Here is a 21,265-nt window from a genome sequence, read left to right as displayed (position 1 = left end):
TATATCTATTTTCATTTATTTATTTGAAGTATTTTATAGATTTATTATTTATAGCATTTATTCGCTGGTGGATTCTATTCTATAGTGTTAAATATATACCTTGGTACTAAAATGTATAATTTATATAAACTCGTTATAATACTCTGTAATAGATCAAATGTATAAAAATTAGAGCGTGTTATTCAGGATATAATCTATTATTGCTATTGATGAAATACTATTTAAATCCATTTATACACTTCATATAACCCGAACATTAGTTCTTGGTTTTATTCTAGCATATATTAAAATTCGGGTTATATACCCCTTCAAAGTATTTTATCCACAGAGAATATTCCAATATTGAAATTGTAAGATATTTCATTTATACTTCTTAATCTGTTTTACTATACAATAATTTATATAGTATTTCTGGTTATTAGAAGTACTTATGGATTAATACTCCTTAGAATTAAGTACTCTGCCGTTATTTATTATATGTATTAAACGAGTGTATTATCTCTATCATGCGCTGTAATGTCATCCACATCTGGCCTAGTATATCTACTCTGCCCACTAAGAGGAATCCCCATTTCTCTACATAGCCTGGCTCTTCTTGTTTTTTGCATAGTAGAGAGTAATATTCGTATTATAATTCCGATAACAATTACTGCTACAATTAGAATAGCCAGCACTTTAGTAACATGTAAAGAAACAGTTGGTAGTTCTGCTATTGGTGTGTCTGTAACCACCGTTTCATTATTACTTATTATACTTTCTGTAACATTACTCATTTTTATCTTACTAATCCCATTGCCATTATATATACTCAAATGTTTCTGTATATCGACAAATTAAAGTTTGTTGTTTTTGTTTGATTAATATCTCTAATCTTGGTATAATTGTCTTTAATAGTATTTCATTCATTTCAGATTATATTATATTAATGTATTTAGTCTATTAATTGGTTTATTTAATATACTGTAATATACTTCTAATATATTCTTATTCTTTGCATATTTAAATTTTAAAGCAAATAGAAAGTGTTTATTTTATGTAAAATATTCCTGTACGCATCTAAATTTAAACTCATAAAAATAAAATATGTAAATAGTAAATGATATTTCTATATTATTATTATAGTATAATCATTGATATTACAGTATAATCATTATAATTCATGTGATGGCATCACTTTTATAGAATAAAGATCATATATCAAATAATTAAAGTATATAAGAGAAGTAATAAATAGAAAAATAGAATGCTACCACCATGCCCAAAACCAGAATTACCAAAAAATGCAAAACTATCAACAACTGCTATAGAAACCATAGGATTTATAGTATTAGCCGTACTAATTGTTGCTATAATTTTGGGTCTTTATATATCCTTAATAAAAAGAAAAGCAGAAAAATTACACAGACAACATGTAGATGCACTAGAAAGTGGAGAATCTACATATAGCCATGCCCCTGTTGAAAATAATGACTTTAGAGTATATGGATTAACATGGCCACTTTATTAATAATGAAATATTCTGAATTACCAATAATCTTATTATACAAACTCTGTATGTTCATACTTGGCGTAAAAATAAATATGCACCAATAATTGTATTTTACTCCTAAATAACTGAAAATTGGTTGGTTGTTTAAACAGAAGATATTTGATTTGTCAGTTAAAATATAAATATAGAATGATTTGGTTATCCCAGAGATGTTTGGAGGTACAAATAAAAAAAAGAACTGCGCAAGATATTTCCATCTAAAGATGAAGAGATTATGCCCAAGGATGGTTTATATATAATAGACAAAATAAAAAAACTTTACTCAAGTGAAGACACATTCCAAGATAAATATGCTCCAATAGCGCAAATGATAAACAGCCAAATTATTCGGTCAATAGAGCGTGAATTTGGAGGATTATATGTGAATAAAACGTATGATATCCTTATTAAATCAATATTCGATGATATTATAAAGAATATAAAGATAAGGGCAAGTATTGTTTGGAATACAATAAATCATGTGACAGAGGATGACAGACAAAGAACTGGATGGCATACTATAATGAACAATAATCATTTGAATGTCGTACACAATTATTTGCCATGGAAGGACTTCTTGTATAATACTCTAGATGAATTTTCTACTAAGCAGAGTATTAAGAAGCCAACAGAAGCAATTTATTCTGCTGATGTAATAAAGAGGCTTTTTGAGCTAACAGAGTCTAAGGAATGTTCAAGACTGCAGAGAGTACTGGACATACTAGAACAGCACGGGAAAGAAATTGTTACAATTAATGAAAGTGGAAATGAAGAATCAAATATGAAGAAGCTTGGACTAGAACCAGATGATATTTATTCACTACAGCTATTTACAAGAGCAAATCCATATGAAATAGACCAAGTTATAGCTGATATGTACGGAATGATTTCTATTCAAGACCAAGATGATGTAGAGCACAATGTTTTAAAGGATATAATTACTCTAAGTCTATTCAATGACACAACCACTGGCCATATTAACAAAAAAATAAAAACATTTATAAAGAATCTAAAGGAGAGTATGAATACATTCAAAACCGCTAAAACCATAATTATTTCAAAAGAAAGCAGTCAAACCATTTCAGATATTTGCTCTAGATATGAATGTGATCCAATGGAGTTTAAAAATAATGTAGCCAAAAAATATTTGGAAAGTTTAAAGGACAAATTATCCAGTGTTAATGACTCATCAGCTGTTCTTGACCTGTCAAATTTAGAAAATGTACAGAGCTCAAATATGTTACGAGCTAAAAAGGCTTCAATGATTATTCTAGCAATACTTTCGATTATTATGATAATTGCTATTAGCTATGGCTTTATAAACTTAGATAAAACAAAAGCACTTTTAAGAATTAGCACAAAATCTTCCTAATGAATTTATATTTCAGTATAAATATGAAGTAACCCGAAATTAACTTTATATTTAAATTAAGCACATTTTAGACCAACAACATAAATTCATTCAGAAATATGAAAGTAACCGTATTTTAGACAGGAATCACATTAACTAAGAACTATCTTATTAGAATTTGTGATTTCAAGCCATAGCAGGATTATTTAAATAAATATAGATATACCATATTTTTACTATTTAGTATTCAGTATATGCAAGTATTATATGGAGATATTAAAGAAGACAGATTTATTCCATTATAAGATAATTATGATAAGGTAAATTAATAGAATAAGAAATTCTTAAAGCCATAAAGAATTTCTTATTTTAACAGACCAGTAAAATTGAATTTTTATAAGAGGAGTATACAGAAATAGTTCTATATGCAGTTTATTCATAACAAATGGGGGAAATGCTAGATAAATAGGAAATATTATATAATTTACCGAATTAAATAGAAACTAGGTGTGAATGAGTAGATTATACCCGAATGAAAATGTGTAAGTGCAAGTGTCAATTTTAAATATTTCAGAATTTCATGGGGTTTCTTATGCTTTGGCTATTTTATATTTACAGAGGTAACAAAAGCTAGAAATATTCTGTAATTTACACTCAGATATTTACACTCTACACCATGAAATATTTTAAAATTATACATTTAATTCTATTCCCTGGTTATATCTAGATTCTTATAATATGTAGTGCGGTTGCTGGGTTAATTATCTAAGAAATTTCCGAGGGGGTTTAAAAGTCAATTTAGAGGTATCTGCATTATTAAGAAATAACCAAAATTATTGACAGTGAAATTATTCAGATTTACTAAACATATTCTATATGTTCAGTGCGTATTAATACAGTCACATTCTATAGTCTGGCTGTGTTTAATAGTTCCTGGAATAGAAGTACTTTCTCTAGGATACCTTTATGTGTGGATGTTCTTATTTTATGCACTTGTTTTGGCATTTCTGGTGTGCATTCAGTTATTTCCTCTGTTTGTACATTTAGAATATATGCCTCTCTTTCACTCACACATAAGTAGTATACGTACGGTTCTATTCTAAGAATACTTCCATTCTGTGTGAATACAGGAGTATATTCATTCTGTTTCTGTGATCTAGGGGAAAGGTTTGCCAGTGTATTTGAGTCTACTGAAATACCAACAGACTGGTATGCACTGTGGTGGAGTGTTCCTTTAGCATGGATTCTTTTATCTGCTAAAATAGGTCTTTGTGAAGACACACTTTCCTGGAGTGTTATTTCTGCCTCGTGTATGAGCGTTTTTATTTCTTCAATTTCTTGGGAGGTAGGAGAGATTCTTTCTTTATTCTTTAGACTCTTTCCAGATACTTCTCCGTTTTGCCAGATGATGTAGAAGTCATCTATGATGTATACATAAACAGTGTCTGTAAGCATTTTAAAGAACTTTCCTTTATCAGTGAGTATAATTACCACAGGAGTTCTTTTCTTCACTAGGCCCAGTATAGAGTAGCAGAATCCCACAAGTTTAAGTGTCTTTGTGTCTGTGGTAGAGAATGGAGTGTACACTTCCTGGGATGTTTTTGCATCTTTCTGATAAACACCGCCCATATCCCCGCGCATGGAGAATACAGCCAAGTCTGTGGTCATAGTGACTTTCTCATCCGCGTATGAAATATTTCCTAGTTTAGTAGATATCTTAAACGGCTTTATACCTCCCATTGAAATCAATTTAGGAAAGAATCCAGTAAATATCCGGCTGGCAAGTGCTTCTTCTGCAGTGATTCTCTTATTTGGATCTTTCTCCAGCATTCTTTCAAGAAGGTGCACCATCTGCCCATACTGCTCAGACTTTTTCCCTGCATGCATTCTTTCTCTGCTATAATCACACCTAAATATGAGAAAGTACACAAGCATGCCTGCACTGTATATGTCTGTTTTTTTAGTGTACGGCATTCTTCCCATCATCTCCGGGCTTATAAAGTCAGGTGTACCACAGAATGTCTTTGGAGCACTAAATAATGTATCTTTTGATAGCCCAAAATCAATTATTTTCAAATCATTTGCATCGCTAATCATTACATTCCCCAGTTTTATATCTCGGTGTATAATCCCATTTGCATGAAGATACTGCACGCCCACAAGAATATCTCTAAATATTCTAAGAATACTTTTATACGGAAGATTCCCTGTTTTAGCCACAGAAGAAAGAGAGAATTTACACCTTTCCAACACAATAAGTGTCTGTCTCTCTGTTTCCACTGTCTCAAGTATTTTTACAATATTTGGGTGCGACAGTCTCTGCAGTACCCGAATTTCATTTGCCGCCAAGTGAAGGTTTCTTGTGCTCTGAGAGTCAATCACTTTTATGGCCACTTTCTTCTGGGTTCTAGTGTTTATCCCCTCGTACACCGCAGAAGTAGCACCCTTCCCTATTTGCTCTGTGATTTTATACTTTCCCTGCATACACCAAAAAAATTCAATTCCATAAACCAAAATATTTATTCTAAATATAAAATATTTATTCATGCATAACGGTCATTCACTTCTGCATAACAGCAGAAGAGCAAATTCGTGCCCTTTCAACAAGAAGATCCTGTGCCTTCTCCTTATTCTCATCTTTATTATCCCACAGTTCAAGAACCCCGTCTTGTAATGCCCTTCCAAAGGAGTATGATACAGCCCACGGTGCATTTTCTTTAGCACCAGCAGCAGACACTCCCTGGAGGTACGCCACAGAAAGGTCTTCAGAATGTCCCCCACTTAAAAAAACAATCCCAGGGAGTGCAGGTGGAATAGATGACATAAATGACTTAATAGTCCCACTAGCCACTTCATCCACGCTTTCTTCCTGTAGGTTTGCGCCAGAAGTAACAAACCCTACTTTTAAAAGCACTCCAGGGATGTACGCCCCTTTCTTGTTCAAATGGTAAAACAAACAGGAAATAACTTGAGAAGTCACTGAACCACACTCTTCTGCTGTATGCCCACCAGAGAAAAGTACTTCTGGTTCTACAACAGGAACTAAAGAATTCTTCTGACAAATAACAGCGTACTCAGCAAGTATTTCACAGTTCTTGTATACACACTCATCAGAAGGTTTCCCTTGGTCTATGCTAAACACAGACCTCCACTTAGCAAATAATGCACCTTTATCTTTGTACTGTTTACACCTGTCATTCAACCCATCCAATCCAGTACTCACTTTCTCATCAGAATTACTCAGTGGGAGTAATCCTTTATCTAATTTCACACCAGCACATATCCCAGCCTGTGTTATATGCTGAATAAATGGGACACCCTGGCTATCTTCCTGTGTAAAGGTTTCTTCATTTAAAATAACCCCACCTAAATACTTCCCTATTTCATGCGGTGCTGTCAGAAGTACTTCTCTGTACCTTCTTCTGTTTTCTGCTGTATTTTCAATATTTACCTTACTAAATTTACTTTCCATTGATTTAGGACTCTCGTCTATAGCAAGTATTCCTTTATTCTCTTGTATTAATTTATTTGATGTCTTCTTAAGTAATTCTTTATCTACCATCTGCATACAAACAACAGAATCCATAAATATACAAGAAATAAATAACCAATAGGATAATTGGTCAAAACAAAATAAGCCACTAAATATTACACAGTGTATAAATAATACTATATAATATACAGTATACTATAGTATAAGTTATATTATATACATGTGACATACGCACGGAATAGTCCCATTAATTATTTACTACGCATACAATACACTGAAAATATAAAATAGAGCACTCTTTATTAGTTTATGATACAAGCTAAGCCTGTAATAAATTCAAAGTCTTAATTATACAGAATAATTAAACCTAGTATTAAAGTATGTCTTATATAATAATCCCCTAAGCCCCCTATAAATTAATAGAATTTCAGAGTGTTTCTGGCTTTTAATAATATTATCTATAAGATATAATACAAATAAATCACATTTATAATGCGTATTTAACTAGTAGTATTAACATATAAATTATTTCTTTCTATTTCTTCTTCTTGTATTTTTTTATATTCTTCTATTCTTCTTGTTCGGGCTATATCGGCTTCTTTTATTTTTCTTTCTGTTTCTTCTTTTTGTTTTATTCTTCTTGTTTCTTCTTCTTGTTCTATTTGTCTTAATTTATCTTTTGCTTTTCTTAATTCTTCTTCATGCTGTCTTTTTATATCTTCACCTTGTTTCTTTATTTTTATTTCCATTTGTCTATCGTATTCTTCTTGTTTTTGTCTTCTTGTTTCCATTTCTATTCTTGCTTTTATTCTTCTATCTTCATTTTCTTGTTTTCTTCTTCTATCATATTCTTCTCGTCTTCTTCTTTCTGTTTCTTCTTCTTCTTGTTGTCTTCTTCTATCTTCTTCTCGTCTTTTTCTTCTTGTTGTTTCTTTTTCTATTTGTCTATTGTATTCTTCTATTTGTCTATTGTATTCTTCTATTTCTGCTGGCTGTCTTCTGATGGTTACTGGTATTCTTTGATGTTCTATTATTCTTCCTCTTCCTAATATGCCACCAGATGTGATTCCAGCGAATACGCATACTATTATAATTACTATAATTATTATTGCACCAATAAGTATATTCATGGGTTCATCAGTTAATATACTGCTTTTATCTTTTAATAGATCACCATTTATCATTCGGGGATTAAAATTTTTTCTATTTAAAATACGTTATAAATTCATCAAATTTAAATATTTTATGATGAATTCATTACTTATACGTATATTATAAGTATGTATGCATATGATTATGATTAAATACCATTAGGTAAGGCAATAAACCGCACAGAAAGTATAAGTAGAAGCAGACCAATCAATAACTCATTTAACCCACTGTTTAAACAAGGAGAAGATATACCCCGAATAACCCGAAAGAATAATATAGTACACAATGTATAAATAATAGTATATAGTAAGTACACAATGTATTATAAGTTATAGCATAAAGTATTATATAGTGCACAGTGTGTAAATAATAGTATATAGTGCACAGTGTATTATAAGTTATAAGCAAATAATTATATAATACACTGTGTACTATATACTATTATTTACACACTGTGTATTATAAGTTATAAGCAAATAATTATATAGTGCACAGTGTGTTATAAGTTATAGCATAAAGTATTATATAGTGCACAGTGTGTTATAAGTTATAAGTATTTTATGAATAATTCAAATATTGAATAAGTTATAAGCAAACCATAATATAATACACAGTGCATAAATAATAGTATATAGTACACAGTGTGTAATAAGTTATAGCATAAAGTATTATATAATACACAGTGCATAAATAATAGTATATAGTACACAGTGTGTAATAAGTTATAGCATAAAGTATTATATAATACACAGTGCATAAATAATAGTATATAGTACACAGTGTGTAATAAGTTATAAGCAAATAATTATATAGTGCACTATGTTCTATAATTAAAATACCCTTGTTTTATAAATAACACAGAATATATTACACAATGCACTATAAGTTATACAACAAATCATAATATATTACCTATTGTCTATTATATTCTATTATTCTATTACTTATTATACTATGTTTATTATATTCTATTAGTCTATTATTCTATTATTTATTATACTATGTGTATTATTTATTATTTATTACACTATATATTATATTTTATTATTATTTTATTTTATGGATAAAGTACATGACAGTATAAAGAGTATCAACACAGGAACATTACAAGGCACAAAAGACTCACTTAAATCATTATACGAGATTATATCTACAGTAGACATAAATGACTTATTAAACTTACAAACACAAACACCCCAATCTAATTACTTAATACAGTTACTTATAACTACTAAATATATATACACTAATAATTACACCATGGCGTATAATACAGCCATTAATATTATTAATAATATACAGTATAATAATACTATTACTATACTAGACAGTCTATTATCTATTATATATACGACTATAAGGATATCCACTAATATGCTTAATATAAATATACTACAGGAGTACCTTATATCACTAAGTAAATTAAAGGAGTATAATTGTACTGATACTATTACAGTAGTAATAAACAGTATACTAATATATCTGGATAATAATAATATGTATGATGAAGCATATATATTCATACGTGGTATAGATGAGTCGTATATGAATAAGTCATCTGTATATAATTATTATGCTAGTAAAGTGTATTTTATATGTGGTGAGTATAAGTTATCTTATTATTATATAAATAAGGCTATAATTAATAGTACTGATAGTGTGTATACGGACAAGTGTACTGATTTATTGTATATAATAAGTATATATAACAATAATTATATAATGTACAGTGATAATGTGTATAATAGTATATATAGGGCAGTTAAGAGTGGTGATATAGATAAGTATAATAGTATAGTTGAGTATAATATTAGTAAGATAAGTAAGGATAAGTTATATGGTGTAGTGAGTGGTTTAGAGTGTGTAGTGTATAAGGAGAGGGTACGTAGGATATGTAATATATACAGTAGGATAAGTATAAGTACTGTTAGTACTATATTAGGTGTAAGCAAGGAGAGTGTTATGTATATTATTAGTGATATAATAAGTGATGGGAGTATTACTGGCAGTATAATAAGGGATGAGTATATCAGTGAGGACAAGGTTATCACTAGGGACTGTTTAAATACGGAGGATATGCTAAGTGTATCACATACACTGACAATGATAAAGAAGCACGTACCTGTACACAAGAAGACCATAGAAGAGATGCAGATGGACATGGCGTATAATGAGTACAGGATATAATAAAGAACAAGAATTAGGATAATATGTGTAATAAGTAATAGTATAATATGTGTAATAAGTAATAGTATAATGTGTAATAAGTAATAGTATAATATGTGTAATAAGTTATGTACAATGTGTAATAAGTTATGTACAATGTGTAATAAGTTATGTACAATGTGTAATAAGTTATGTACAATGTGTAATAAGTAATAGTATAATGTGTAATAAGTAATAGTATAATGTGTATTAAGTTATGTACAATGTGTAATAAGTAATAGTATAATGTGTATTAAGTTGTACTATTTATTGTATAATGTGTATTAAGTTATGTATGCTGTGTATTAAGTTATATTAAGTAATAGTATAATGTGTGTAATGTGTATTAAGTTATAATGTAATGTGTATTAAGTTATAATGTAATGTGTATTAAGTAATAGTATAATATGTGTAATGTGTATTAAGTTATGTATGCTGTGTATTAAGTTATATTAAGTAATAGTATAATGTGTGTAATGTGTAATAAGTTATGTACAATGTGTAATAAGTTATGTACAATGTGTATTAAGTTATGTACAATATGTAATAAGTTATGTACAATGTGTATTAAGTTATGTACAATATGTAATAAGTAATAAGTTATGTACAATGTGTAATATATAGTATAATATGTGTATTAAGTTATAGTATAATGTGTATTAAGTTATAGTGTATTGTGTAATAAGTTATATCTAATACGCTTTTATTTCATTATTTTATTTCGTTATTTTTTGCAAATTTTTATGTCAGTGGAACTTTCTGCACTTTACGGAACTTCTTCTGTGACAGTCTCTGCGTACAATGAGCATACAGGAGAATTATTCCAGTCAACAGGCAGACACATAAAAAAGATAAAAATAAGGGCAGGGACATCTTCTGTGCTTAAACTAAAAACAGAGCGAGACATTAAAATGCTCTCAGTTGAGGATAATCTTCTGTTAGTACTGGACATATCCAGCAGAGTATACTTATACAACTTAGAGTATAACACAGAAATAGGAAGAATGTCCCATAAGGCGTGTAGGGCAGTTTGCTTAGTCAATGGACAAGTATACTTAGAGTACTTGGGGTACTTACAGATATGGAATAGGGCAGTAACAGGAATATTCTCATTCCAGAAGTATAAGCACATAACTGGCCACCAGGATAATATATGCATGATAGTGCCAGGTGATAAAGTACTTACAGGATCAGAGGATGGCGTACTTAGAGTGTACACACCGGGTGAGGACACTTCTGTATTAATACTGCGTAATAAGGCCGTGCCACTGTGTGCCCGTATAATAAACAGTGTGGTATACTGCGTATGGTCATCTGGTGAGATAAGTAAGTCTACTTTACTGGGTGGGAAGTGGACTGTGACAGACCGTGTGTATACACTGCATAATTTAATCGGTGCAAGTATTTCTGTATACGGTGACATGGTCGTACTCCTGGATACGCAGCGTAATATTATACTGCAGAGTACGTCTGATAATAAACCCGTACAGAAAATAACCAGTACGGGTACGCATTCTGTCCAGTTTATAGAATCAGATGAGTGGGTGCTTTTATCAGGGGATGGTTCTGCTGTGTGGGAGTGGAAGACAAACTCACTTTTATTCAATGCGACCGGATCGGCTGATCAAAGAGTGTGCGTGCCGTATGATAACCTGCTCGTATCCGGGTCAGGGACGGGTGACGTATTCCTGTGGGAGAGAGGGTCTTCCCTGTGCACTAAGAAAGTGTCTGAGCATACGGCGTGTGTGGTTAGTGTACTCCCACTGGATAAGAAATTCCTTACGGTCTCATCGATAGGTACGTGTACACTGCACAGTCCGTCCGGTGACGTACTGAAGTGTATCACGACTGATAAGGCCACCTCCATGGCAGATGCAGATAATGAAGTACTTGCACTCTGTGGACTGACGTATTTAGACGTATACGATATACAGAGGAGTAAGTTAATCCAGTCGTATGAGATAGACCTACCACTAGCAGTGAAAGTGCTTAATGCGTCTGTGGTGGTAGTCACTATGTACAGTATATCCGTATACAAGGACACTGTATATACAGTGGATACACCCGAGCAGATCTTATTCGCAGACATAACCCGATCAGGGAGTGTGTGCAGGATATCTTGTCTGGGTGAGAGTGGTATGCTGTATGAGTACGTGGACACAGAAGAAGTACAGGAGTACCGGGTTATCCCAGGGTATGTAAATGGACTTGGTAAGTGCACTCCATTATGCATTAAGAATACACCAGAAGGGATCATTATATCGTACAAGGTACTCGTACGTGACCGGGAAGTACTTAAAGTGTCTGAGTACATTTCAGGCCAGGAGGTACTTAAATGGACTGTCCTGGACAAGGCAGGGACCTCTTCTGGTAGGATATGCTTATTGAATGAGCCTGATTGGTCAGTGGGTATATGCACAGATGAAGGTATTTTATTATTCCGTGAGGGGGGAGTGTCAGTCGCATGGTCAGCAGATACGCCACAGGACGTAAGTCATAAAATATCACAGGGTGACAGTTTAAGTGGTATAATTGGTGCGGCCCGTCTTAGTGATACGCATTTAATGAGGTACGCTTTATGTTCTGGTGATCCGATCGTATTGGCAAAGTACGTGCCGAGTGACTTAGTCATGAAGTGTGTCCCTGTTGTACTTAACGCATTATCACAGGGTTTAATTGAGAGGGGTCTTCTATTCTTACACGGGGTAATGCAGCGGGAGGACATTCCTGGTGTAAAGCAGAAAGTGTCTGTGATACTTTCACGTACAATTAATACGGCGCATGACACCACGGGGTACACCGACGCACTTATACAGTTCAGATACTTATCACAGAAGACACCAGAAGTACAAGAATAAATTATAACTTATTACACAATTAATAAATAGTCTTAATACGTATATAACTTACTGCACAATTAATAAATAGTCTTAATACGTATATAACTTATTACATAGTATGCAATAAATACTCCTAAGATCATAACTTAGTGCACAATTAATAAATAGTCTTAATATGCTCATAACTTACTGCATAATACACAATAAATTATAACTTAATACACAGTATACAATAAATTATAACTTATTGCACAATTAATAAATAGTCTTAATGCGTATATAACTTACTGCACAATTAATAAATAGTCTTAATGCGTATATAACTTACTGTACAATTAATAAATAGTCTTAATGCGTATATAACTTACTGTACAATTAATAAATAGTCTTAATGCGTGTATAACTTATTACACAATACACAATAAATTATAACTTACTGCACAATTAATAAATAGTCTTAATACGTATATAACTTACTGCACATTGTGTAATAAATGCTCATAATATGCTCATAACTTACTGCACAATACACAATAAATTATAACTTATTACACAATTATTAATAAATACTCCTAAGATCAAAATTTATTACATAATTTATTACACAATTAATAAATAGTCTTAATACTCTTAATACTCTTAATACGTATACAACTTATTACACAGTATATAATAAATAGTAATGGTAGTCCTTCTAATATAATTATGCTTATGACTTACTACACTATATAATAAATACTCTTAATGCTCATAACTTACTGTACATTGTGTAATAATTAATGTAAATTTTATTTTTAATTCTTTTAAAAATTTTCCTGCAATTAAATTTAAGATAGTATTTATTACACAATCTACAATATATCTTGCTACCACCCATGATTTATTACATAATAATCATTATTTACTAATCATTGGCTAACCCCTCATTATTTATTATTATTTGTTAATTGTGTAATAAGTTATGATTCGTTACTATTTGCTTCTGATTGGCTGCTTTAATAATTTTCTATAAATTCATGAAAAATTTTTACCCCATGGACACAAAATCAGAAGAGTACAGAAGTAAATCTCTACCAACAGAAGAAGAACATGAAAAGAAAGCGATTGAAGAGACCTCTTCATTCTTTAGAGTATTAAAAGTAGAGTACCCAAAGTTCTTCTCACTCGGAGTGCTTGGGTTTATTACTTCATTTATATACTCCACACTAAGAGATGCTAAAGATACGCTTATTATTGGTAAGATGTTACCGACATCTATCCCGTACTTGAAATCAACAGCCGTGCTTATGTCTACGATCGCATTCGGTATTATGTTTCAGTACTTAATGTCACGTGGTGTTAAGATGAGGAGTATTATGCTTGGTGCACATATAGGGTTTGGTGCATACTTTATACTGTACTCAGTCGTAATATTCACATTCGCAGAGAAGATGGAGCCGTATAAGTTCTTGGTATCGGACTTGTTCGTGGATTCAAAGATGCACAGTAAAGGCATGCAGTTCTTAGAGGGGTTGTTATACCTTGGTAATTTCTGGACGTGTTCGTTATTTTACGTGTCTGCTGAGATGTGGGGGAGTTTCGTGCTGTCGCTTTTATTCTTTGGGTGTGTTAATGAATTATGCCTATTGAAGCAGGCCCTCCGGTTCTACCCGTTATTCTTGATATTCGCTAATGTGGCACTGACACTCTCTGGGATTATGGGGTTAACGGTGCCCCTGCTTAATAAAGAGAGCAAGGACAACATAATTATGTTCTACAGGTACTTCTTGATACTATTAGGGTTACTGTGTGGGGTTAGTTTCTACATATACAAGAACCTTATGGATAATATCGTACCGTACCCTGTATACATCGTATCTAACCCACCACAGCCCAAGAAGAAGACTAAAGTGGGCATGGTCAGTGGAATACTTGCTGCATTCTCTAACCCGATCATACTTGCACTGTCACTGTCCGTGCTGGGGTACGGGATGGTCACTAACTTAACAGAAGGAGCAGGGAACATGGCCATAAAGGACTACGCAGAGTATAAAGAATTACCAAAGGAAACTGTCACCATGATAACAAAAGCAATTCAGCAAGTGGTTGTGGGAGTGCTCACAGGAGTCGTACTTATGTCACCAATGAAATCATTCATACAGAAGAAAGGGTGGTTATCACTGGGCCTGGTATCACCCGTACTGTCACTGATCGGATCAGCAATATTCTTTGGTACTATATGGGTTAACAGTAAAGTACTAGCCACGGATAAGAGCGTACTCACACGGGTTGGTAAGACAATTGGTGCAGTACTCCCGTGGTCAATGAGTCATGCTAAGTTAATGGAGTTAGTCATTAGTATGATAGTGGTCATGATGATTAAGATAATGAAGTATGCTGCATTTGACATATGCAAGGAGGCAGTCGGTGTTAAGATACCGAAAGAGCACCGGTCCCGGTTTAAAGGTATTTATGATGGGGTATTCGGTAAGTTAGGTAAGTCAGTTGCCTCCCTTACGCAGATTATCCTGTTATCTATATTTAATACTAGTGATATACGTAAATCAGTTGCTATTACATTTACTACTACAGTGGGTATAAGTACTATTTGGTTGTACTGCACTGTATATTTAGGTGTTAATTATTCAAAGGCAATTGCGAGTGGCAAGGACTTACCGGTGGTTGTTCAGGAAAAGCATAAATAAATATAAGACAATATATTAAAAGTAAAATACAACAGGATTATTTATTATACCATGCGTAATAAGTTATGTACTATGTGTAATAAGTCATGATGTAATGTGTAATAAGTCATGGTATAATGTGTAATAAATTATGTGCTATGTGTAATAAGTTATTCAGGTTATGGTGTAATTAGTGTACTATGTGTAATAAATTATGTGCTATGTGTAATAAGTCATAATAATCAGCGTACTATGTGTAATAAGTAATAATAATCAGTGTACTATGTGTAATAAATTATGTGCTATGTGTAATAAGTTATGTACTATGTGTAATAAATTATAATAATTAGTGTATTATGTGTAATAAGTCATAATAAATCATGTGCTATGTGTACTATATCTTATACTTATTTTATTTTTATTATTTATATTACTTATTATGCTATGTGTATTATATTTTACTTATTATACTATGTGTATTATATTTTATTTTTATTATTTTCCTATGGATCTATTGCAACCTAACGTGTTTAGACTGTCTCTGTGTAAGTTATTCAATGAATTAGACACTCTATCTAAGAATACTTCTGTTATAACACAGTCCATCAGTATAAATAAGAGGAAGAATGCTTTACTGCTTAAGGATATAAAAGAATTAAAGAAAAGAAAAGAAGAGCAGACTAACTTACTAAATAAAGAAGAGAATATATTATACAAATACGCAAAAGTCTTATCCACCACAGAAGATATAATAAACCAAACAGAAATAGAATTATCAGATATAAGCACAGAGAAGAATAAGTTAATTAGTATACTAAATAATAAACATATACAGGAGAATGAATTAATATTAGGGATATATGAAGGGTGTATTAGTATACTAAATAAAAAATAGTATACATAGTATAATAAGTAATATATAGTATACATAGTATAATAAATAATATATAGTATACATAGTATAATAAGTAATATAATAAATATATATAAAATAAGTATAAGATATAGTACGTATAGTATAATAAGTAATGTATAGTATAAAGAATATTTTAATATAATAAATTATGCATAGTGTAATAAGTAATATATATTATACACAGTGTAATAAATAAGAGATAGTACATATAGTGTAATAAATGATATAATAAATAAAGATATTATGAATAAAGAGTAGATTAATTATATAAATACTTTATACACATAGTATAATAAGTAATAATAATAACTTAAATATACACTCTATTGTAATATAGTACACTATTAGTGATAAATAATAATATATAATACAAAGTATAATAAATATTACTTATTACACATAATACATTATTTGTTATAATATATATAATATATCTTGTTTATTATACATTACTTATATGTGAACTATACATTATTTATTACACATAATACATTACTTATTACACATTATATAATATATCTTACACTATATATAATATATCTTATTTAATACGCACTATTTATTACACATTATATAATATATCTTACTTATTACGCACTATTTATTACTCATTATATAATATATCTTATTCATTATACATTACTTATTACTCATTATATAATATATCTTTCTATGTATAATATTATTACTATGCCTATGTTTAAGCCTATCCACGTGGTAAAGAACTCAAATGGTAAAGAAATGAACTCTTTCTTACTTCTGATGATTTGTCTTATAAGTAATAGTATGTCACTGTAATCCCTGCCAAATGCACTGTTTCTTGGTATAATATATCCTATCTGTGCTGTATCTAGTGTACACTTGCCATTCCTGTATACGGTTACATCTTTGGCTGTAATATACCTTATCTGCTTAAATATTTGTATAGGACACGTACACTTGTGATTACTTAATGTACACTTGCTACTATATTCTGTATACTTGTGATTACTTAATGTACACTTGCTACTATATTCTGTACACTTGTGATTACTTAATGTACACTTATTATTATATTCTGTATACTTGTGATTACTTAATGTACACTTGCTACTATATTCTGTGCTGTTTTTATTCTTTACTTCTTTTATACAGGATTTATAAAAGGATTTATCTCTTGAATCAACTCCTGATATATTAAATATATCAAATTCATTTGATAAGAACACCTCTACTTTCTCTTTCTTTTCTAGTTCAGAGAGAGAATAGACCTTTACTCTGTTTATATCTCCCATTATAAGCATAATATAATATACACTGTGTAATAAATAATAAAATAAAAAATACAAACTGTAATAAGTTATAGTATAAGTAATATTTATAAGTGTATGTGTAATAAATAATAAAATAAAAATATAAACTGTAATAAGTAATATTTATAAGTGTATGTGTAATAAGTTATAGTATAATGTGTAATAAGTTATAGTATAATATCTTGATTTATTGATTTTTATACTTATATTATTATTATAACTTATTGATATATACGTAATATATAATATTTATAAGTGTATCTATAATAAGTAATAATATTTATAAGTGTATGCGTACTATATAATATTATTTATCATACTTATACTAATATATCTTACTCATATGATCATTACATATTATATATTACGCACTAAGTAATTCTTTCACCTCTACACCAGAACTTTTCTTGCCCTGCCTCTCTGATACACGCACTAAGAAGTACCCGAATACGCCCTCTATGAATGAAAACGTGCTAAACACAAAGAATACCCAGTTAATGCCAGCCGTAACCTTATAATTAGTAAACATACTCAGTGCAATGCACGATACAGCAGAATTAGCAAGTGACCCAAGCCCAGCAGCAGTGGTTATATCAGACTCCTCCTGTAATAACATGCCAGGAAGTATCCACGGCAGATTAGCCAGGCCCAGTGAGAAGAACAGTAAGTATACACCACTGCACCACGGTATATTACTAACCCCAAGTACCCCCAGTGTAACTGTGCACACAATACCAGATATAAACACGACCTCTTTAAACCCCGATCCTTTAAACATAATTATTGATGAGAGGGCAGTGCCAATTAGCCCAGCCATATTAAAGAAGTGCTCAGGCACCGTATTCTTACCAATAAAGAACCCGTTCCTGTTTGATAAAATCGGGTTTATCCCAGTCATCTGCTGAACCACCTGCATGATAAGGCAGGATATAATGAATAATTTAGGGTTATGTCGGGTTATTACATTTACATCACCAGATGCCCGGATAATCCGTAAATTATTTTGTTTTTTTGAATTCTCTGTAAATAAAATATTTATAATAATTGAAATAAAACTGATCCCAGCGATAACCTTAAATATAAAAGTGGAATTATTATAATAACCCGATATAACCCCTTCTATTAATATTCCTAAATTTATGAATAAGCCTTGTAATGAGGATACTTTTGATCCATTAACCATGCCAAGTAAGTCAGTATAATATACAGGACCAAGTGCACATGCTATGCCTGTACCTATCCCTATAAAGTATCTGCATATACTTAGTAGTATATTATTCCTTATGTATACAAATAGTATATTACTTATACATATACATACAGCGGATGTAGTGAATATATACTTAAAGTATGGGTGTGGTATGATTCTGTACATACCAGATATGAATATGACTAAGGAGAGAGTGAATGTACCCATGAATAGAGCAGGGGATACAAATTCCCAGTGGCTTAACTGGTCTAATTTAGACTCAGTGGATGTATAGAGTACTGGTATATTACATAATACGTTAATGGAGGTTAAACACATTCCGAACAGGATCGGAAGGATTACTGGACCAAGTACTTTTAATACTGTCATCAAAGATTTATTACTCATGGGGTAATAAAAAATGCAAAAATATAAATATAGAATATAGGAGAGAATGTATAATAAGTAATAAGATATAGGAGATAATGTATAATAAGTAATAAAATATGATATGTTGTATAATAAGTAATAAAATATAGGAGATAATATGTAATAAGTAATAAGATATGATATGTTGTGTAATAAGTAATAAGATATATTGTATGTTGTATAATAAGTAATGATTATTGGTTAGTTATAACTTATAACTTATAACTTATGATATACTGTGTAATAAGTAATAGTGTAATATGTAATAAGATATATTGTACGTTGTGTAATAAGTAATAATATATTTATTGATACTTTTTATACATAGTGTAATAATAAATTGTTTGGTATAATATTTATTATACTATGTGTTATAATATATACTACTTATTATGTATTATATAATAAATTATGCAACTGATAGTACAATGAACCCTGATAGTAATAAGAATAATCCTCTGAATATTTTATCTCTAAGTGACTCTTTTCTATTCATTATTTCCCCATGAAATACTTCTATAAATAATTCATGCTTCTCCTGGCTCCTTTATTCCCCTATTAAATGATAAATGAATAAAAAATGATTTAATAGGAGAATATAACTTATTACACTGTACATAATAAATAACACTTATTACACTACACATAATAAATAATATATATAATAGTAATATAATAAAATATAAAATTATTTATTCTTTACATAACTTATTGCAATATACATAATAAATAACATAATATAACTTACTACTTATTGCACTATACATAATAAATAACACTTACTACTACTTATTACTTATTGTGTATTATATCGTATACATAACTTATTACACTATGTGTATTACTTATTATATCGTATACTACTTATTACTTATTGTACTTTGTATATTATACTACTTATTGCACTCTATACATAACTTATTGCACTATATGTACTATTTATTACTTATTATATCTTACTATATTACTTATTACACTATGTTTATTATATCTTATACTACTTATTATACTATGTTTATTATATCTTATACTACTTATTATACTATGTGTATTATATCTTGTATTATATTATTAACTATGTGACCAATCTTTGATATTTTTCTAAATTTGGAAATTCATTTGACAGCTCCCCCCTTAAAATTATTTCCACATCCAGTAATATTAATTTCTATTTATGGACTAATTAATCAATAAATTAAATATAAATACTACAAGTAATTAAGGAGTAATGAGAACAGCAGCAGATGTAGACAGAACAATTAAACAAATGGATACAAAATACGATGCAAATTTTGGTGAGTGGGTGAGGAGTGAGGATAATTTAGACGTGCTTGGTGTAAATTTAAAGAAGTACGTTATAAAGTACTCACCAGAACTATTTACTGAAGTGCTTAATTGGATAACGGACGGGTGGTCAACAACCTCAAAAATACTTCTTATGCATAGGGTATTTAAAAATATAATATTTGAAAATAGTACACATAGTGTAATAAATAATAAATATAATACAGTGTGTAATAATAATGTATTAAATAGTACACATAGTGTAATAAATAATAGATTAAATAGTACACATAGTGTAATAAGTAATGCAGAGTGTAATTCATTAGTGATACATCCATTGCACAGGGTAGTGCGGATATTAAAGGGAGTGACTGAGAATTGGAGAGTACAGGAAGTAGCAGAACTTTTGATTGAATTTATAACAGAAATGAAGAAAGAGGAGAAGAGATTGTTCCTGCTGTGGATGTTAGAGGATACTCCCAGTGACAAACTAACGGAGATATTCATTAGGATTGATGGGGCAATTGACTGGGCATTAAAGATAAGCATAATAAAGAACAGTAAAGAGAGGATGTAAATCAGGGAGAAAGAAAAAGAGAGAGATAAGTAAATAAAAGATAAGATTATTTATACAATAAATAATAAATAAAATTAAATAGTAAATGTATTATAATTAATATAACATACTATAACTTATTATGCACTGTGTAATATATCTTATAAATATACTATAACTTATTATACAATATGTAAAAAGAACAATAATATAAAGAATAAATAATTTAATAAACATACACTAATATACTACAACTTATTATACAATATATAAAATATACTACATACTATACAATGTGTAATAAGAAAAAGTAAATCATTAACCATAACTTATTATACAATGTGTAATATATACTACATAACTTACA

General features: G+C 30.3%; 13 protein-coding genes across 13 annotated transcripts; 7 read left to right on the top strand and 6 right to left on the bottom strand.

The window, feature by feature from the left end:
- Positions 1 to 482: 482 nt before the first annotated feature.
- Positions 483 to 773, bottom strand: NEPG_01547 (uncharacterized protein; the record flags this gene model as incomplete). Its single annotated transcript, XM_013203921.1, has 1 exon — positions 483 to 773. The coding sequence occupies one exon, from the start codon at positions 771 to 773 to the stop codon at positions 483 to 485; it is 291 nt and encodes a 96-aa protein (XP_013059375.1).
- Positions 774 to 1,243: 470 nt separating this feature from the next.
- NEPG_01546 (uncharacterized protein) lies at positions 1,244 to 1,507 on the top strand (the record flags this gene model as incomplete). Its single annotated transcript, XM_013203920.1, has 1 exon — positions 1,244 to 1,507. One exon carries the CDS (start codon positions 1,244 to 1,246, stop codon positions 1,505 to 1,507), a length of 264 nt encoding a protein of 87 aa, XP_013059374.1.
- Positions 1,508 to 1,711: 204 nt separating this feature from the next.
- Positions 1,712 to 3,098, top strand: NEPG_01545 (uncharacterized protein). The gene has a single exon (XM_013203919.1). The coding sequence runs from the start codon at positions 1,764 to 1,766 to the stop codon at positions 2,898 to 2,900; it is 1,137 nt and encodes a 378-aa protein (XP_013059373.1). The 5' UTR covers positions 1,712 to 1,763; the 3' UTR covers positions 2,901 to 3,098.
- A 202-nt stretch (positions 3,099 to 3,300) lies between these two features.
- NEPG_01544 (serine/threonine protein kinase) lies at positions 3,301 to 5,363 on the bottom strand (the record flags this gene model as incomplete). Its single annotated transcript, XM_013203918.1, has 1 exon — positions 3,301 to 5,363. The coding sequence occupies one exon, from the start codon at positions 5,361 to 5,363 to the stop codon at positions 3,786 to 3,788; it is 1,578 nt and encodes a 525-aa protein (XP_013059372.1). The 3' UTR covers positions 3,301 to 3,785.
- Positions 5,364 to 5,430: 67 nt separating this feature from the next.
- On the bottom strand, positions 5,431 to 6,465 carry NEPG_01543 (fructose-bisphosphate aldolase class-I; the record flags this gene model as incomplete). The annotated part of the gene is made up of 1 exon (XM_013203917.1): positions 5,431 to 6,465. One exon carries the CDS (start codon positions 6,463 to 6,465, stop codon positions 5,440 to 5,442), a length of 1,026 nt encoding a protein of 341 aa, XP_013059371.1. The 3' UTR covers positions 5,431 to 5,439.
- A 202-nt stretch (positions 6,466 to 6,667) lies between these two features.
- NEPG_01542 (uncharacterized protein) lies at positions 6,668 to 7,556 on the bottom strand (the record flags this gene model as incomplete). The annotated part of the gene is made up of 1 exon (XM_013203916.1): positions 6,668 to 7,556. One exon carries the CDS (start codon positions 7,554 to 7,556, stop codon positions 6,873 to 6,875), a length of 684 nt encoding a protein of 227 aa, XP_013059370.1. The 3' UTR covers positions 6,668 to 6,872.
- Positions 7,557 to 8,583: 1,027 nt separating this feature from the next.
- NEPG_01541 (uncharacterized protein) lies at positions 8,584 to 9,729 on the top strand (the record flags this gene model as incomplete). Its single annotated transcript, XM_013203915.1, has 1 exon — positions 8,584 to 9,729. The coding sequence occupies one exon, from the start codon at positions 8,584 to 8,586 to the stop codon at positions 9,709 to 9,711; it is 1,128 nt and encodes a 375-aa protein (XP_013059369.1). The 3' UTR covers positions 9,712 to 9,729.
- A 743-nt stretch (positions 9,730 to 10,472) lies between these two features.
- NEPG_01540 (uncharacterized protein) lies at positions 10,473 to 12,603 on the top strand (the record flags this gene model as incomplete). The annotated part of the gene is made up of 1 exon (XM_013203914.1): positions 10,473 to 12,603. One exon carries the CDS (start codon positions 10,473 to 10,475, stop codon positions 12,585 to 12,587), a length of 2,115 nt encoding a protein of 704 aa, XP_013059368.1. The 3' UTR covers positions 12,588 to 12,603.
- Positions 12,604 to 13,603: 1,000 nt separating this feature from the next.
- NEPG_01539 (uncharacterized protein) lies at positions 13,604 to 15,261 on the top strand (the record flags this gene model as incomplete). Its single annotated transcript, XM_013203913.1, has 1 exon — positions 13,604 to 15,261. One exon carries the CDS (start codon positions 13,604 to 13,606, stop codon positions 15,251 to 15,253), a length of 1,650 nt encoding a protein of 549 aa, XP_013059367.1. The 3' UTR covers positions 15,254 to 15,261.
- Positions 15,262 to 15,737: 476 nt separating this feature from the next.
- On the top strand, positions 15,738 to 16,127 carry NEPG_01538 (uncharacterized protein; the record flags this gene model as incomplete). The annotated part of the gene is made up of 1 exon (XM_013203912.1): positions 15,738 to 16,127. One exon carries the CDS (start codon positions 15,738 to 15,740, stop codon positions 16,125 to 16,127), a length of 390 nt encoding a protein of 129 aa, XP_013059366.1.
- A 620-nt stretch (positions 16,128 to 16,747) lies between these two features.
- On the bottom strand, positions 16,748 to 17,431 carry NEPG_01537 (uncharacterized protein; the record flags this gene model as incomplete). The annotated part of the gene is made up of 1 exon (XM_013203911.1): positions 16,748 to 17,431. One exon carries the CDS (start codon positions 17,429 to 17,431, stop codon positions 16,802 to 16,804), a length of 630 nt encoding a protein of 209 aa, XP_013059365.1. The 3' UTR covers positions 16,748 to 16,801.
- A 373-nt stretch (positions 17,432 to 17,804) lies between these two features.
- On the bottom strand, positions 17,805 to 19,037 carry NEPG_01536 (uncharacterized protein; the record flags this gene model as incomplete). Its single annotated transcript, XM_013203910.1, has 1 exon — positions 17,805 to 19,037. The coding sequence occupies one exon, from the start codon at positions 19,035 to 19,037 to the stop codon at positions 17,805 to 17,807; it is 1,233 nt and encodes a 410-aa protein (XP_013059364.1).
- A 1,249-nt stretch (positions 19,038 to 20,286) lies between these two features.
- Positions 20,287 to 20,946, top strand: NEPG_01535 (uncharacterized protein; the record flags this gene model as incomplete). Its single annotated transcript, XM_013203909.1, has 1 exon — positions 20,287 to 20,946. One exon carries the CDS (start codon positions 20,287 to 20,289, stop codon positions 20,917 to 20,919), a length of 633 nt encoding a protein of 210 aa, XP_013059363.1. The 3' UTR covers positions 20,920 to 20,946.
- Between the last annotated feature and the right edge of the window lie 319 nt (positions 20,947 to 21,265).

The sequence above is a fragment of the Nematocida parisii genome (assembly GCF_000250985.1).
Source record: "Nematocida parisii ERTm1 unplaced genomic scaffold supercont1.3, whole genome shotgun sequence".
Taxonomy (NCBI): Eukaryota; Fungi; Microsporidia; genus Nematocida; species Nematocida parisii.
Note: the sequence above shows the minus strand (reverse complement) of the source record. Positions and strands in the feature narration are given on the sequence as shown.

Excerpts from the sequence above, each read along its gene's own strand:
- NEPG_01545 (XM_013203919.1), top strand. The coding sequence starts at position 1,764 with ATGCCCAAGGATGGTTTATATATAATAGACAAAATAAAAAAACTTTAC.